Raw genomic sequence first — 16,250 nt, 5'->3', positions numbered from 1 at the left:
CTTCCTCTCATCTTCCCTCTTCTCTTCTCACGTCCCTTCCCTTCTCTAATTCTTTCCCATGCCCTTCTCCTCTCCTCTCCTCTTTTTTAGTTTTTCTCACACCTCTCTTTCTCTGGTGGTGGGTTTAAGCCGATAACGGTGATGGTGTAAAACAAATTAATGGTTTTTAAGGTTAAATTCGACCATGAAAATGCTAGATCTAGAGTTTATGGTCGAATTTGGCCTTATTAAACCAATTTCGAGGTGAAATTTGAAGTTAATTTGATTTTTAAGCTACGTTTTAATGTTTTTAATTTTTGTTTCATTTTTTTAATTAATTTTTTGTATGTATTGTGGTTGGTTTGGTCGTTCTTATTGATGGTTTTAGGTGGGTGGGTTTGGGTGTGGGTTTGGTCAGGTTTGGGTTAATTTATGGGTGTTTAACGTTAGTGGATTTGGGTTTAGGTTTGGTGGGGTTTTGGTTAAGGTTCGGTCAGGGTTTGGGTTAGGTGGGTCTAGGTTAGGGTTAGGTGGTGGTGGTGGGTGGCTGATGTGTGTGCGTGTGGTGGGTGGCGCTGGGTTTGCGGTGGCTGTAGGCTTGGGTGGGTTTAAGGTTAAGCTGGGGATAGTTTAGATATAGGCTTAGGGTTAGGGTTAGTTAGGGGCTAGTGGTGATCTGATGTGGGGGTTAGTGGCGGTGGTGGTCTAATGTTGGGTTGTAGATGGTGATACGCCATGTCAGTGACGGTGCAGCGTGTTTTTAAAATTCATTAAGTCAGTTTTCTTCGGAAATTTTCGGCGGAATTATGTTGGTCGGAAATTTCCGACGGACTTTTCCGGGGACGGAAACTCTTTTCCATAAAGAATTCCGTCGAAAAAGGTCGTTTTTCCTACAAAATCTTTTCCGACGACCGTTTTCAGAAAAGGGTTTTCGATAAGATTTAAGGTGTTTCCGACATGATTCAAGGTGTTTGTGACAGAATTTTTCCGTCGGAAATGGCTTGTTTTCCAAGAGAGTTAGGAACTGAACTAAACTGAGCTAAACTGAACTAAACTGAAATTAAGCTGAAGAGAACAGGTCCTAAACCCATTCCATTTTACTTTTTCAGCCCACATTTTATTTTTATTTAAAGTCCAAGCATTTATTCTTAATTCTTTTTAAGCCCAATTTATTAATAGTCCAATTTACAAAAACAACGCAAGTTTAAAACAAATTTATAGAATTCATAAAACGTACAAAAACCATTTAAAACATATAATTTACTACTTTGTACATCAAAACGCTTAGAAGGATAAATTAGATAAATCTAAAATTTTGCGTTTTGGCGCATCACACCTAGGCTTGGCACAACGCGACGTTTTCGTCATGTAGTGCTAGTTTCACGTCGTGCTAAAATCCGACATGACGTGATGGTTTCCGTACTTTGGCGGCAATTTTCTATCTTTTTCCCCTTGTACTCCAATAAATATTGTAGCCTTTCAAGGTTACGAGCATCAGTTTCTGCTCACCTTTTCTCTAATGCTCTTATTCTTTTAATCTTCATCCATGTTTTGAAATCTTTCACAATTCTTTCTTCAAGAGCTCCTAGACATCATACTTAACTTGAAGTTCCTTTGGTGGTCCACGGCATGAAAGGTTGATTATAAACCCAAAGAGTTTCAAATCTAGCTTGATTTGATTTTATTTAATCTAATTTAGTTTAATTTGCTTTTGATTTATGTATTAAATTTAAGTTTACTAGTACTGACGATTTACTCATGTTGTAGTTGCAAGGTTTCGCAATCAAAGTCAGTAGATTGAATTATTATTCCCTCCATTTATTTAATTTTACGATATTTATTCTTGCTAGCATCATGTTTAGAAACATTGTTTTTAATTATTTGCGTCATGTTTAGGCTTTATATTAATCATACATGTTATTACTATGCTTAATGTCATTTTTATGATTATGTAGCATTATCTTTAGGATGCTTTAATTTGATGTTTTTAATATTATCGTCTAATTACTTTCTATATTTATGCATGCCTATGCTTATTTGACTTCTTCTATTTGAAATGATCACCTATATTTCATGTTTAATCAAAACCTATACTTGAAAATCACGCTTAATAAGAAAATTTAATTTGGACAACCAGTTTATTAAGTTCCCAATAATCTTATTGCTAAATTCAAGTGATCACAATTATTAGATTTATGTATGCACCAAATATTCAACCAACTTAGATTAATTAGATTAGAGCGAATTGAATATATTATTTGTATGTATTATAGGTTACAACTAATACATGTCGCTATAAAAATCGAATAGAGGCCAATACGGGCGAGGGGCCCCGGTTACTCAAAGTGATAAACGAAATTCGTAAATCAAATGGCAATAGCGTAAATACCGAGCCTTGAAATCCGTAAACAATTGTTAAAAAAAGGCCATCTGCAAATATACCAGCTATAGCAGACGTTTTTGGTTGGATGCGGAGTTAACAATATGTGAAACGGAAAAAACAGCTCCGTCAATATTGAGCGTTAACTTTTTACCATGAGAGAGAAAGTGGATTGTGTAACTTTGTTAGAAGAGAGAAGAGAGAGAATAATGGAAAAAGAGCTCGAAATTAAACAATGAAGGAGAAAGCAAATGAGAATCAACATTAACAGCTAGATCGATCGTGAATGCCATTAAAATTCTTGAATCAAATTGAGGTAATTTATCTCGTCGATTCGTGCAGTGGTTGTTCTTTGTTGTTGATACCTGTTATAGTGTTGGGTTAAATTATTTTGTTACAGTGATCTTTTAAACTTCAGGGTTTGAGGGATTTTATTTCGACGAATTAGCTTTACTAGAACTAGTAATCTTGTAAGAGAGGGAAGTCAAGTTTAATTTCCCTGAGTAGTGCTGGTTTAGCTTTGCAAAATTGACGTGTGGTATTCTGTATATGTAATGCTAAGTTAAATGGTTTAGTTGAGTGATTTGTTGTGGACATATTAGCTTTAATTGAATTGTTTAATTGAGTCCATTTCAAATAGTGGGGAATTCACCAATTTAGATTATCTTGCCTTTACTTATTAACCTTAGCATATCGTAGTTTTTATGATTTCAAATAGATTACTAGTTATATTCTGTAAAATGTATTGCAATTTTAATGTAAAAAAGTTGGTTTACTAGTTATATTTATCAGTGTTAATGTATAATCTTAATGTTGTGATACAGGTAACTAACTATTAATTATTGACCATTTTTTATATTATGGATGGCGATTGTGATGCTTTGGCTTCTGACTGTGATAACGTGGGTGGTGAGGGGTGTTGGTCTGACTATGCAGATGACATGGATGACATTGATCTTATGCCTCTAATGTCCCCCATCCGCAAAGAACAATGTGCTAAAGTTGTTGAATATCGTTCTCCCATTCATACAATGCAGACTATAGAAACAATAGTTTCAACTAATAGGAGCAGTCCAGGTTCTGTTGTTGAATCCCCTAAAGTTGGCATGGTTTTCAAAACATGGGAGGATATAGAGATTTATTACAAAAAGTATGATGAGCAGGAGGGGTTTGGGGTTACGAGGGTGCAAGGAACGAAATCTAAAGTTACCAATGAGCGTAAGTGCATTACATGGAGGTGTGAGTGTTGGGGTGCCCCTAACATGAGGGCTCAAAGGGAGGCGAAGAAGAGGGCAAAGGAGATGGATGTTGCCGGGTGTAAAGGTAAAGTTAATGGAGTCATAGGAGTGCAAGAGCATGCTCAAGGCAAGATAAAGTCAAAGAAATGTTACTCCCTTGTTATGATATATGCCGAGGTTAATGAAGATGGGGAGTGGGAGTTAAGGAAGGTTTTTAATGAGCACAATCATGACCAAAATCCCAGTGATGCAGTGTTGGTTAAAGAATATAGGATGAAGAACTACACCTCAAATGTGAGAAAGACTCTGATTAATTTTTATGAAGAGGGTTTACCTGTTTCCAAAATTCGTAATGGTCTGTCACATACGAAGGAGGTGTTGCCTTCTTTGAAGGACATGGAACACGAGGTTTATAAAGCTACGAGACTGAAAATGGAGGGTGGTGATGCGATAGCCATGATGGCTTATTTTGACCGGATGCAAGCGGACAATCAGAATTTTTACCATTGTCACCGATTAGACCAATATGATCGGTTGAAGGATGTTTTATGGGTGGATGCTAGGAGTCGGGCTGCATATGAGTATTTTGGGGATGTAGTCTGCTTTGATGCTGCCTATTTAACAAATCGATACGAACTTCCATTTGCGAATTTCGTGGGTGTGAATCATCACGGGCAGTCCTTCCTATTGGGCTGTGCACTAGTTTCACGAGAAGAAGCTGAAACATACACATGGGTTTTTCGGCAGTGGCTTGCTTCCATGGGCAACAAAACTCCACTAGCTATTCTGACTGATCAAGCAGCATCCATGAGGAAGGCCTTGGTACAAACAATGCCCAGTTCCAAGCGTCGTTGGTGTATATGGCATATTGTCAGGAAGTTTGGTGACAAACTAGGAAAGTGCGACAAGTGAGTGATTGGTTGTTTTGCTGTTTGTTTATTGTTCAACTTTAAATTATTGGCTGTCATTGTGTGTTCGTGGTTGTTTTGAGTTTTGATTTACTCAATGCTTGCATTTCAAACTTGTGGTGTTGTTATAATGAAATTATGTGTTACAATAGGTACAAAGAGTTCAAGAGCCCCTTGAAGACCATAATATATGAGAGTTTTACTGTGGAAGAGTTTGAAAGAAGGTGGCACGAGTGCATTAAAAAATAAAAGTTGGAAAAGAATGAGTGTTGGATGGCTTGTCCAAGGAGAGACATATGTGGAGAGCATAAACAGTTTTTAATGTCTCTGGGCGGGAGAATTTCTGGGCGGGGATGAAAACCACGCAACGAGTGGAGAGCATAAACAGTTTCTTTGATGGTTTTGTAAATCGGAAAACTAGGTTGTGTGAATTCCCTGTACGTTACACAAGGGCAATGATGAAGAGGGTTTCAGACAAGAATGAAGCAGATACGAAGGCTACCAAATACATCAGACGCCTTGTGAGTGGTTTCAAACATGAGAATTGTTTCAGAAGTTATATACCGATGCTAAGTTTCAGGAAATTCAAAAAGAACTTACCCGAATGATGTACTGTTATGATGGTGAGGTAACTGTCATTGATGAAAGTACGATTTGGTATGTGATTGATGATAGGGTGCGGATTGTACCGGAAGGTGAAAGCGAGGAAGTAATCACTAATCGACGTCGTAACTACTCTGTCTTGTTCAATCATGTGACAAAGGAGGTTTCATGTGACTGTAGGAGGTTTGAAACCCATGGCATCCTATGCAAGCACTGCATACGTGTGTTGGATAAGAACAAGGTGGAAAAGATTCCCGACAGATACATTGTCGATAGGTGGCGTAAAGATATTGTTAGGAAGCACACTAGAGTGAGGGTTGCGTACCATGATCCCACGCAGGCCCCAGAAGTTAAGAAGTTCAACAACATGATGAATGTATTTGAGCCAATATGTGATGATGCTGCAGTTGCTGATGATGATACAGTGGAAATAGTCGTGAAAGCATTATCTAAACTCCATATCAAAGTCAAGGAGAGCAGAAAGAAATACATGGAGTTAATTGCTACAATAAACCCTCCGTCTACTGAACCTCCACCCCAGTCAGAGATAGGGTCCAACAGTTCATGTCAACCATCTTCCTCTAATCAACAAGCAACAATTTTAGATCCGCCAATCAAGAAGCGAGCTCGGGGCAAGCCTAAATGTTTTAGGAATAAATCATATTTTGAGACAGGTTATAAACCAGCTAAGACCAGGAAAACCAAGGTAAGTTCTAAGTCAGGGGACTATGGTTTAGGAAGCTTATGTGCCTATGTTGTTTGATGTGAACTCAATTACTTTTGACTTTGTTTAACAGGGGGCGAAGCAAAATGATGAGTTGCATGTATATTTCTTCTGATGTTGCAACAATTTGTTCATTAAGCAGGTCTAAAACTCTAATGTGTGTCTGTTTAATTATACAAACCAGGACATGGATATCAGTGAGGCTGATGTATGCAGCACCCAATATGGTAGTGCCGATGATGCTGATGTATGCAACACCCAATATGGTGATAGTGTAAGCCTTGATGATGATGCTGACTTGGTGCTGGACTCGAACAGCATGGAATGGACCAAAGGGAGTTCTGAAGCTTTTTGAGGTTAACCATATAGTAGTACTCCACCCTTAAAACAAATCTGCGAATATTGTGCTATATATGTATGTTGTTTGTAATATCAAGTAGTAATATGTAGGAATATGTAGTAGTAATATTAGTAAAATCTAGTAGTTGATTTGTGATTAAGCTTGACAATTCCTGATTTCTCTGCTGGAGTAAGGTTGTGGTGATGATTTCGTGATATAAACTGATCCTTTGTTGGATGATTTCTCTAGTGGGGTAAGGTTTTGAACTTGTAGTCTTGTATTTTTGGGTTTTGGTTTGCGTTAACTTACTTATTGGATTCTGATATATACTAGAGTTTTGTGATTCTGACATGGAGCTGTGCTTGGACCTTCATCTTCCTGGAAGACCCACTAACATCAGCAAGATAGAACCTCCTCATTGTTGTATCCATGTTGGCTTGGGGATCCTTAACCACCAATTAAGCAAAATATCATAAAGTTAAGCCAAATATACCAAGTTTATCATAAAGTTAAGCTTAATGTACGAAGTTTATCATAAAGTTAATACAAATATACCTAGTGTATCATGAAAAATAGTTTTTTTTCATACCCGAACCAAACTAGAAATCATTAAACTTAACAAGAACGTAATATAATAAAATGTACTTTTAGAGATCAACAAATTAAAAAGAACATAATAAATAATGAAATTAAAAACAAAATATATCAGAAGTCAAATATATGAAGATTTATTATAACAAGATAATTAGAACAACAAAATTCAAAAAATAAAAATAATAAAAATAAAATGGATAATTAGATCAGTACAATTAAATATTATAATTAAATTTACAAAATTTAAGATTTAGAGATCTATATTATTTGTGGTTACATAACAACACAAGCGCCATTCATCCAACGAATTTATATTAACACAATTCATGTTATATATTATTACAAATGCCATATATTAAAACCGGTACCATCCATGCAATAGATTTAATAAATCTAAGTACAAACAATTAAAGTTACATAACAACACAAGCACCATCCATCAAATTAATTTAGTGACATGAGTGGAGTTATAAACAATCAATGTTACATAAGAACACAAGTACCTTCCCATTGGAGATTAAAATTGATCCATTCCTAATTGAAGCTTGTCGAGCGGTGTCTTTTGCATCAACAGGAAAACCATTTGTTTCTTTTGTCAACCAAAAGGATGTGGGTTGGCAACCAAGTCTAGCAGCATAGTCGTTGTAGATATGATCAAAGGTTTGATCAATGGTGATAGTGTACATCACACCTATGTCTCCAGGTGATAAGCTCCTCACAATCACCCCAAACTCTTCACCAGCATTCCCATTGCCTGCATTAGAGGACTCTCCCATGGTGGGTTTCCCTACAGATTCATCTTCAGTGCAGCTGGAGGAGTCACTAGCAGAGGATTCATCATTCCTGTGGCCAAAAAACGTCCTCAGTTGAGCCAGCAGCTTGCTTTTCACACAAGGATTCATCACCTCTTTCCGATAGTAAGGATGCACCTCACCCTCACCAAACATGCTTGAAGAAGCATTTTCGACTCCAGCTTCCTTTTCTTTCTGGCTGACCTTCTCGCCTTTTTGGCTGACATTACCCCCTTCCCTTTCTTATCTTTGCAGAACCCTTCTCCAGCCTTTCCCTTGCCCTTGTCTCCTTTGCTTAGGGATAAGGCAAGCGACTTACGTTTTCCCTTACCAACAACTGGGGGTATGGCATCAGAAGGGGTGAGGGCAACGACCTTTCCCTTGTCTGCACTCTCAGATAAGATCTTTTTCATTTTGGCCCTATCTTCCCGATTGGGAGAGAGACCCTCTATCTTCTCCTTTGATTTGGTCGGAGAAGCAGCGTCGTCACTCATGTTGTCACTAGCTCCTTGGGAGATAACATCAGCTTTCGAGGAGGAAGGCATTTTGTTTGTAGTTTGTTTAGATGGCTGGTGGTGAGGGAGCCTGTATAACACACCTTTATATAGGAGCATATTTAGAAAGGTAATGGTTATGCTTCTAAGTACAACAGTATATAGTTGAATAATATTTGCATATAACCAAATTACACATTGTTAACATCTTAGGTAACATCTTTACTAATATATAAAGTGTTGGTAAGAACGTCCATGCCATGTACATTACGCCATGCCATGTACAAGGTGTTGGTAAGAACGTAAAGTAATCTTTACGCCATGCCATGGACTTGTAATTAAAAAAAATGCTCTAATAAGACTTAAATACAAAACACGCAACCTCTCAATTTAAAAATAATTTTTTCACCACAAAAATAAGTTAATTTTTATGTATTCTTTTGAATATAGAATATTTTCAAGATTACTGTTAACACACAAAAACAAAAATAAAAAAAATAAAAAAAATAAAATAACCAAAATTACAATGTATATTTTCAGAAATAAAAATATAAAATAACCAAATAAATAAATAAAAATCGAATAGTTTCATGATTTAAAATATATTTAATTATTAAAAATCGAATTATTAATTACAAAGTATATTATTTTACAGCCCTAAGTAAGTAACAACCAAGTAATAACCCGGGGCATCGCCCGGGCTCTAAAAATGACCTTAACTTATATATCCCAAAATGGATTCAAATGATGAGAATTGGATTCAACGTAATCATATTCTTTCTAAATTTATCAAGTTAAAACCATAGTTAACCGTATTTGTATTTTTTCGACCCGAATTTCAGAGTGAAAATTAAAATAAATCAGAGTGACAATTACTCTAATGAACTAATATATTTTTAATAATAGACGCCGGGTAAGTTCTAGGTTCATTGCAACTTCTGTTTCACTTTCGGTCAAGTACGACTTCACATGGTCATGTTACAGTTAATCAGTAGTGGTTTCATTTTTCACGGCACCCGTCGTTTTTAACTGTACTCTAGTTACTCGTACACAACTGCTACGTTAAAAGATCTTATACTTTGCTCCAAAATATTTTTTGGTTTCCACGCAAATTGTACAACTTTTCCTATTCAATTATTACAACTACTACACCCTAGTATTTTATGACAAGACAAATGCATTAACCCTATTAGGCTATTAGCTTTGAATTGTCTTGTCAACCTCACACTCCCCCATTTTACTATCCCCCTTTTCATCTAATTGTTTATTTTAACTGTACTCTTTCTTTTTTTGCTGTATTCCCACCCCCATATATCTTTTAGTTTCTAGTCCAATAAAACCAAATGAGTACGGAAAGCCCATATAACCATTCTAAACCCTAAACCATTCTGAACACTAAACCTTCCATACCCTAAACCCTCGAAACTCAACCCTAATAATCCCTAAACCCTAACGATCCCATACCCTTGTAACCCCACTAAACCCTTCAACCCTAAAACTGTGCAACACCCAAAGCGACTAGCGTTTACATTTACTTTAACTGTGTTTTCATCCAGATGAATTTTTATTCAGATTCCATTTTGGTGGGTAATAAAATTGGAAAGATGTAATGGGAATATTATTGCTAATCCGTTATATTGATTTTTCGATACCCCAACCAAGAGTGAAGCTAATTAACACAACAACATAAATGGGACGTAATTGTACCGATGTGGTGAGTTGCACCCGACTATAACCTTTAAAAACCAAAAGAGAACAAGCCCTAATGCCTGTACGTATTTTAAGGTAATATTAGTCATTTGTTAAAACCTTGGTTTTACTTCTACAAATGTATGATCTATATGGCATTATTATACGTGTTCAAGTATCAGAAATCATATATGGTATTAATTTATAATTTTCTTTTTTGAAAAAAAATGGCATTATTTAGATGGGATGAATTGAAAACTTTGAAACAAAATTTATCTATTTGCTATGTACACATAATGAATTAATTAAAACTTATTAATACTTAATTAAAGGACAATAATTAGGAAAATTCAAATAGTATTAAATTCTAAGACCCTAAACGCCCTTATGCACAATATAAAACTCTTTATTAAAAATTAAACAGTGTAACAATAATTTTGACATTTATAAAATTTTTATTTCTTTAAATTTAATTTTGTCAATGTTTAATTTTCTTTTTAAGATTAAAAATTGTCCGAAATTGCAAATTCTGACGATTTCGATATACGTGATTATCTAGGATTGTATTGATTCCCACGTTTTACGGCCAGGAATCATCCCTGCGTTTTTTTTAAAAAAAACTTTCAATCACACTATTAGAGCATCTTTAAGGGTGAACATTTTAATAGTTCACAATGAGTGAACAAATAAGGTGGTGGCTTAATGGCAAACTCTTTAATTGTTCATGTTGAGTGGTCATGGGTTCGATTGCAGGAGCAAGCACTTGCATGAATTCTGTGGGCCCCACCAATATTTTGGACTGATATTCATGCAAAACGACGTCGTTTTGCTGTTAAAGGTCAGAAAAAAAAAATAGAAATCAGCGGCTGGGAGCGCGCCACTTGGCCCAGCCGCTGCTTGACACGTGTGTACTGTTTTAAATATATCCGTTGTAATTTTACAACGGATATATTTTACAAAATACAAATCAAAAAAAAAAAAAAAATTACCAACGACTCTATTTTTTTCCCCTCTATAAATAGACACCTATATTGATATACTTTTTTCAACTTTGAAAATTCATTTTTTTCTACTATATTTTTCTCTTCAAAAATCCCCTCTATAATTACCAATATTATTATTATTTATACCAATATTAATATTATTATTGTTATTATTATTTTTAATTATTATCATTAATATTATTATTATCGTTACTATTATTTTTATTATTATCGTTATTATTATTATTATTTTTATTATTATCGTTATTATTATTATTATTATTATCGTTATTATTATTATTATTATTATTATCGTTATTATTATTATTATTATTATCGTTATTATTATTTTTATTATTATTGTTATTATTATTATTATTATTATTAAATTTTTATTTTTTCCAAATATAAATTATAATTATGGATGCTAATACCAACCCCAAAACAAATAGAAAGAAGAAAAAAAATTTGGGTCAAAATATGATCCCGAATCAAGCCAATTTTCCTCCAATTCACCCAAATTTTTCACAAACACCCACAAATATTCCCCATAATTTTTCTGGAGTTTATCCTCAAATACCCCAGTCAAGTTTCCCAAATAATCCACCAAATTTCCCTCAAAATTTTAATTTTTCTCAAAGCAGTTCAAATTTCCCACATCCATCCATGTAATTCATTGTTTGTCATAGCCCATGTGATCTTTGTCTCTTTATATTCAGTTATTTCTGAAGAAGAATTACAAATTAGTTCACTATAAATAAACACCATTCTTTCATTTTTTTTTACACACAAACACATAAATCGTTTGCAGTTACTATTAGCAAACCTCACTCTATCTTACATTTCTTACGTACAAAATGAATTCAAACAGTTTAAACGAAAGCTCAACCGATTCCTCTTCATCTTCATCTAACTCGGATGATGAGGGAAGGGAGCTTAGAGTTCAACAACGTAATGAAGTGTGTCTTATGATACAACACGTAATGCATGAGTACATTCCACCAATTATTCAAGCTGCCACTCAGCAACGCCGACGCAAATCTACTGAGCCCCGAAAGGATAGGGGACGCGAAGAAGGTCATGCACGGTTATACAATGACTATTTCGCGGAAGTCCCAGTTTATCCAAGTTCCTTGTTCCGGCGCCGGTTTCGAATGTGTAAACATGTGTTTGAGCGCCTTCTCAACGCAGTGACCCAACATGACCCCTGGTTCAACAAAGGCGAGATGCGGCAGGTCGTCTTGGTTTGTCTCCACTTCAAAAGTGCACTGCGGCCGTTAGACAACTAGCTTACGGGTGTGCTTCAGACGCTTGTGATGAGTATGTCCGTATAAGTGAGGCAACTTCACGATTGACACTCCAAAAGTTTACAGAAGGTGTCATCAACCTGTTCGGTGATCAGTACCTACGCCGTCCAAACATCGCAGATATGGAAAGATTGCTACGTATTGGGGAAGAACGTGGATTTCCTGGCATGATAGGCAGCATTGATTGTATGCACTGGGAGTGGAAGAATTGTCCACACGCATGGAAGGGGCAGTATCAAGGAAGAGAAGGAGTTGCAACTCTCGTACTGGAGGCAGTTGCGGACAGAGATCTATGGATATGGCATTCGTTCTTTGGGATGCCAGGTAGCTCCAACGATATTAATGTGCTTCATCGATCCCCTGTGTTCGAAGACGTCTTAGAGGGTCGAACACCTCCTGTGAACTTCGTAGTCAATGGTCATCATTATACGAATGGGTATTATCTTACTGATGGAATCTACCCTAGATGGGCTTCTTTTGTGAAATCCATTACGAGTCCACAAACTCGTCAGGATCGTTTATTCGCAAAACACCAGGAAGCTGCAAGGAAAGACGTTGAACGCGCATTTGGGGTCCTTCAAGCTCGTTTTGCCATTATTAAAAAGCCGTCTTTGGCGTGGGATACCGACATACTCCACAATATCATGATCGCCTGCATTATAATACATAATATGATCGTTGAAGATGAACGAGAGACGTATCAAAATAACGTTAATACCAATGAGTTTATGAATGCTGGAGGCAACGCTAATGAGGACACTACTGAGTACCGTACTGATCGTATTGTGGATATCAGCTTATACTTGTCTCGTAGAACAGAGATTGAGGATCAACAGACTCATTTGCAGCTAAAAAACGACTTGGTCGAACATATATGGAATAAATTTGGTAACAACGAAAACTTAGGCAACTAGGTTTACAACAAATGGTTATCCCTAAGGACATCTTACAAAACGATGTGTAGTTGTTTTTTTTTTTTTAAATAAAATGTACTAGATTATAGTTGTAGAACTGTAATCACGATTTGTACCTCTTTTTTTTTTTTGTTAATTAAAATTAGCTGCGTTGTTGTTTAAAAAATATTAATCACAAGAATTAGTTTTTTAAAAAGCTGATAAAAAAATGCGATAATTTCTTAATTAGTAATCACGATTAAAATATTAAATACGTCAATTAATTGCATTGACATCGGGTTAATAAATTATAATTATGAAACAAAAAAGATTATATTTACAAAAATAAAATAAGGTGGGGTAGGGAATATTGATGATGAACCATTGTTTAGTGTTCATTGTTAAGAGTGAATATTGTAAATGGTTTGTTGGGTTGATGTGGATGAGAGAGAAATGGTGATAGTGACCCATGAACCATTTTTTTGTGTTCACCAATAATGATGCTCTTAGCTTTGCCCCTTTTCCTTAAAAGTTCGTCGTAACCCCATCATCTGCTTTTTCAGACCTCCCGGTGGAGGTGATGTTGACTATGAGCTGGACATAAACAAAACAACAACATACCTCCACACCGGTGTCTCAAATTCTAGCCGATAGCAGACTGTTTTGAATGAAACTATTTCTAGCTTTATCCTAATGCCTCAAAATTTATCATACCCGCTGCGAAACTTGAAGATGAAAACATGCGGCGCGGATAGTGTGGTTCAACCTGCCTACCTCCCAAGCATCCGTGATTGCCACCCCCTGCCGACCAGTTTCCAAAATGCAATCAAGTGGTACCTCCAGAATTATCACGCCATTCCTCCTCACCTTCTTAAATTACTTGACCCAAAACCCCAACCCAATTTTGGGACACCAAGGTTTCAACTGATGTTCGAAAAGCTTTACCTTTGTATGGCAACCTATTCTGATGCTCTACAACTTGTCGATGCACCGCTTCACTACTCTGTCATAGGCTTGAAGGTATCACAACATGGTAATAATTTCCCCTATTACAGAGCACCTTTCCACATTGTCATCATGGATCCTCTTGTTTGTCAACCATTTCAGCCGGGGTATACTCCCCTTAGCCCTGAGACTCGTATAGCTTGTTGGAATGTTCGTGGAATCACGAGACCTTCCTTCGTAGCGAATTTCAACATCTTATGCGAGGTCTTCCACCCAACAGTAATCGTCTTATTGGAGATCAGGCACGCGGGGAGAGAACGTGGCTGCCATGATAAATCAGCTAAGGGGGAGGTATCATCAATTCGCGTCGCCGGTCAATTCATTCGACGGAGGTGTAGCTATTCTATGGGTTCCCGGTGCAATAATGATTGAGCATCGTCCAACCATTTTCCCAGATTCAGTGGTTAATGTGTTCATGCAGGGTAAATATAATTCTTATCGTCTTTACTCTAATTCGTAACAACAATTAACCAATTTTAGTCTTGACTTTAATTAAGAAAATGTAGTCTAAGTGTGTGTGCTATTTATTTTGTAAAAATTTGCCTTTAATTTTTGAATTTGTAATGGCAGGGGTTACAAGCACTGGAGGCACAGGTCTTCCCAATTAATCAGACTCATTGCAATGGTTTGATGTTTTGTACTTTTTATTTAAGATTTGGTAAATGTTTGGACTCTATTTTGTTGTATGACAATTTGCTCAATGTATGTCAAATAGCCGTATGAAATGAATCAGCTTTTTAATTATTACTCGTATGTTTTTGTGACTGTATGGCTTGTATTGTTAAATGCGTGTCTATCTTACATTTTATAAATCTGTTAATGTGTGTGAAAGTATAAATTACTTGTTTTTTTAATCGACGCACACTACATCTAAAATTACTTAAAAGTAACAAAGGTTACGCTTCAATTAGGCATCCAAAAAAACCAATTAGCATTGAAAATTTAACGTACCAATTGTAAATAATGAATATACCCATTGGCGGACCTACGTTGGACCAAGGGGTAGCACGTGCTACCCCTAAAAAAATTAAAAAACCAAAAAAAAAAACCTACAAAAATATTTTGATATAAATAATTTACCTTGTAGAATAGTTAGATGCAATCAGCGTTGCTCTAGTGGTTTGGTGAATTTGAAGTTAGTTGTTTAGTGTGTGCCAAATCTAAGGATCGATTCACCTTAGCAACGAATTTAGTTTTTTTTTTTTTTTTTTCTTTTTTTTTTTTCTTTTTTTTTTTTTTTTTTTTGTTTTGGTTTTTTTTTTTGACATAGTATATTAGTATTCATTTTTACATTTTCATTAAAAAGAAAACTAGCTCTCTAATCTCTAGAACACTCCCTCCTTTCATAGAAATTCTTCCCATTTTCATGCATAATTTAATTTCCAAAGCACACGTGATAATTTTTTCTTATATCCAACGCTTATCACATAAAATTTTGATCGACAGATAATACTTATACATTATTACATTAGAAATTCATGGAACATATGGATTGGAGTACTTTTGAATTTAATTGTGTATACAGAGTACTAAAAACTAGAATACTAATTAGTTGTAAAACAAATTACCAAAATGTAAATAAAATGTTTTAAAACGGTTTGTTATTACTCCTAGGGTTTTGAATAATTCAGTATGATTGACATATATATGTCTTAAACTATCACCATATATATATATATATATATATATATATATATATATATATATATATATATATATATATATATATATATATATATATATATATATATATATATATATATATATATATATATATAAGTACTATCAACAAATACAAATATAAAATTTGATATTGTTCTGGGAAATTATACATAATAGATTACAACAAGTATTCACTTAATTATGTTTACTGGTATACATTGATAAATTAGTCATTGTGACTTTGTTTTTTTAACAAGTAAAAGTGGTATATATGAATATAGTTATAATGTAGGTCAAAATTGATCATGCACACACTAATAAAGTATGGATGAGTATATACAAAAAGATTACGCATTATATACTTAGTAATAAAATCAACCCAATTCGTTTGCGACAATCTAAATAGTTTATTACAAGTTTGTAGTCGTTGTGATACCCCTAACTAGAAACTCTGGATCCGCCACTGAATATACCAATGAATACCAAATCAAGTTTGTCTTAGTTTGCACTTTCACTCTTCAAAAATGAACTGGTGGACATTTTAATAATCAACTAACCTAATTAAACTTATAATGAAATTTGTAGTCATAATCACCCAATTGATATGGCATTCTTAAAACCAAAGGGCTCTAAAATATCTCCAAGGTAACCTTATGAAAA

The 16,250-nt window shown here is 35.2% G+C and overlaps 3 protein-coding genes across 3 annotated transcripts; 2 read left to right on the top strand and 1 right to left on the bottom strand.

Moving 5' to 3' along the window:
* Nucleotides 1-1,414: 1,414 nt before the first annotated feature.
* Nucleotides 1,415-4,555, top strand: LOC110682757 (protein FAR1-RELATED SEQUENCE 4-like). The gene is made up of 2 exons (XM_021859086.1): nucleotides 1,415-2,675; nucleotides 3,184-4,555. Exon 2 carries the CDS (start codon nucleotides 3,220-3,222, stop codon nucleotides 4,507-4,509), a length of 1,290 nt encoding a protein of 429 aa, XP_021714778.1. The 5' UTR covers nucleotides 1,415-2,675; nucleotides 3,184-3,219; the 3' UTR covers nucleotides 4,510-4,555.
* Nucleotides 4,556-6,020: 1,465 nt separating this feature from the next.
* Nucleotides 6,021-8,543, bottom strand: LOC110682759. Its single transcript, XM_021859087.1, has 2 exons — nucleotides 7,270-8,543; nucleotides 6,021-6,618 (listed from the first exon to the last, which is right to left on the bottom strand). Exons 1-2 carry the CDS (start codon nucleotides 7,711-7,713, stop codon nucleotides 6,502-6,504), a joined length of 561 nt encoding a protein of 186 aa, XP_021714779.1. The 5' UTR covers nucleotides 7,714-8,543; the 3' UTR covers nucleotides 6,021-6,501.
* A 3,037-nt stretch (nucleotides 8,544-11,580) lies between these two features.
* LOC110682833 (putative nuclease HARBI1) lies at nucleotides 11,581-12,944 on the top strand. The gene is made up of 2 exons (XM_021859177.1): nucleotides 11,581-11,810; nucleotides 11,945-12,944. Exons 1-2 carry the CDS (start codon nucleotides 11,581-11,583, stop codon nucleotides 12,942-12,944), a joined length of 1,230 nt encoding a protein of 409 aa, XP_021714869.1.
* Nucleotides 12,945-16,250: the final 3,306 nt, after the last annotated feature.

This window comes from Chenopodium quinoa, unplaced genomic scaffold (genome assembly GCF_001683475.1).
Source record: "Chenopodium quinoa cultivar QQ74 unplaced genomic scaffold, ASM168347v1, whole genome shotgun sequence".
NCBI lineage: Eukaryota > Viridiplantae > Streptophyta > Magnoliopsida > Caryophyllales > Amaranthaceae > Chenopodium > Chenopodium quinoa.
This window is presented reverse-complemented; position numbering and strand designations above follow the sequence as displayed.

Bases quoted from the DNA above. Each gene is read 5' to 3' on its own strand.
- LOC110682759 (XM_021859087.1), bottom strand. From the start codon at position 7,713: ATGTTTGGTGAGGGTGAGGTGCATCCTTACTATCGGAAAGAGGTGATG. The intron at 6,619-7,269 runs GTACTTGTGTTC...TTGGTGGTTAAG, and splicing joins TTTTAATCTCCAATGGGAAG to GATCCCCAAGCCAACATGGA.
- LOC110682757 (XM_021859086.1), top strand. From the start codon at position 3,220: ATGGATGGCGATTGTGATGCTTTGGCTTCTGACTGTGATAACGTGGGT.
- LOC110682833 (XM_021859177.1), top strand. From the start codon at position 11,581: ATGAATTCAAACAGTTTAAACGAAAGCTCAACCGATTCCTCTTCATCT. The intron at 11,811-11,944 runs GTTATACAATGA...GGTTCAACAAAG, and splicing joins CGCGAAGAAGGTCATGCACG to GCGAGATGCGGCAGGTCGTC.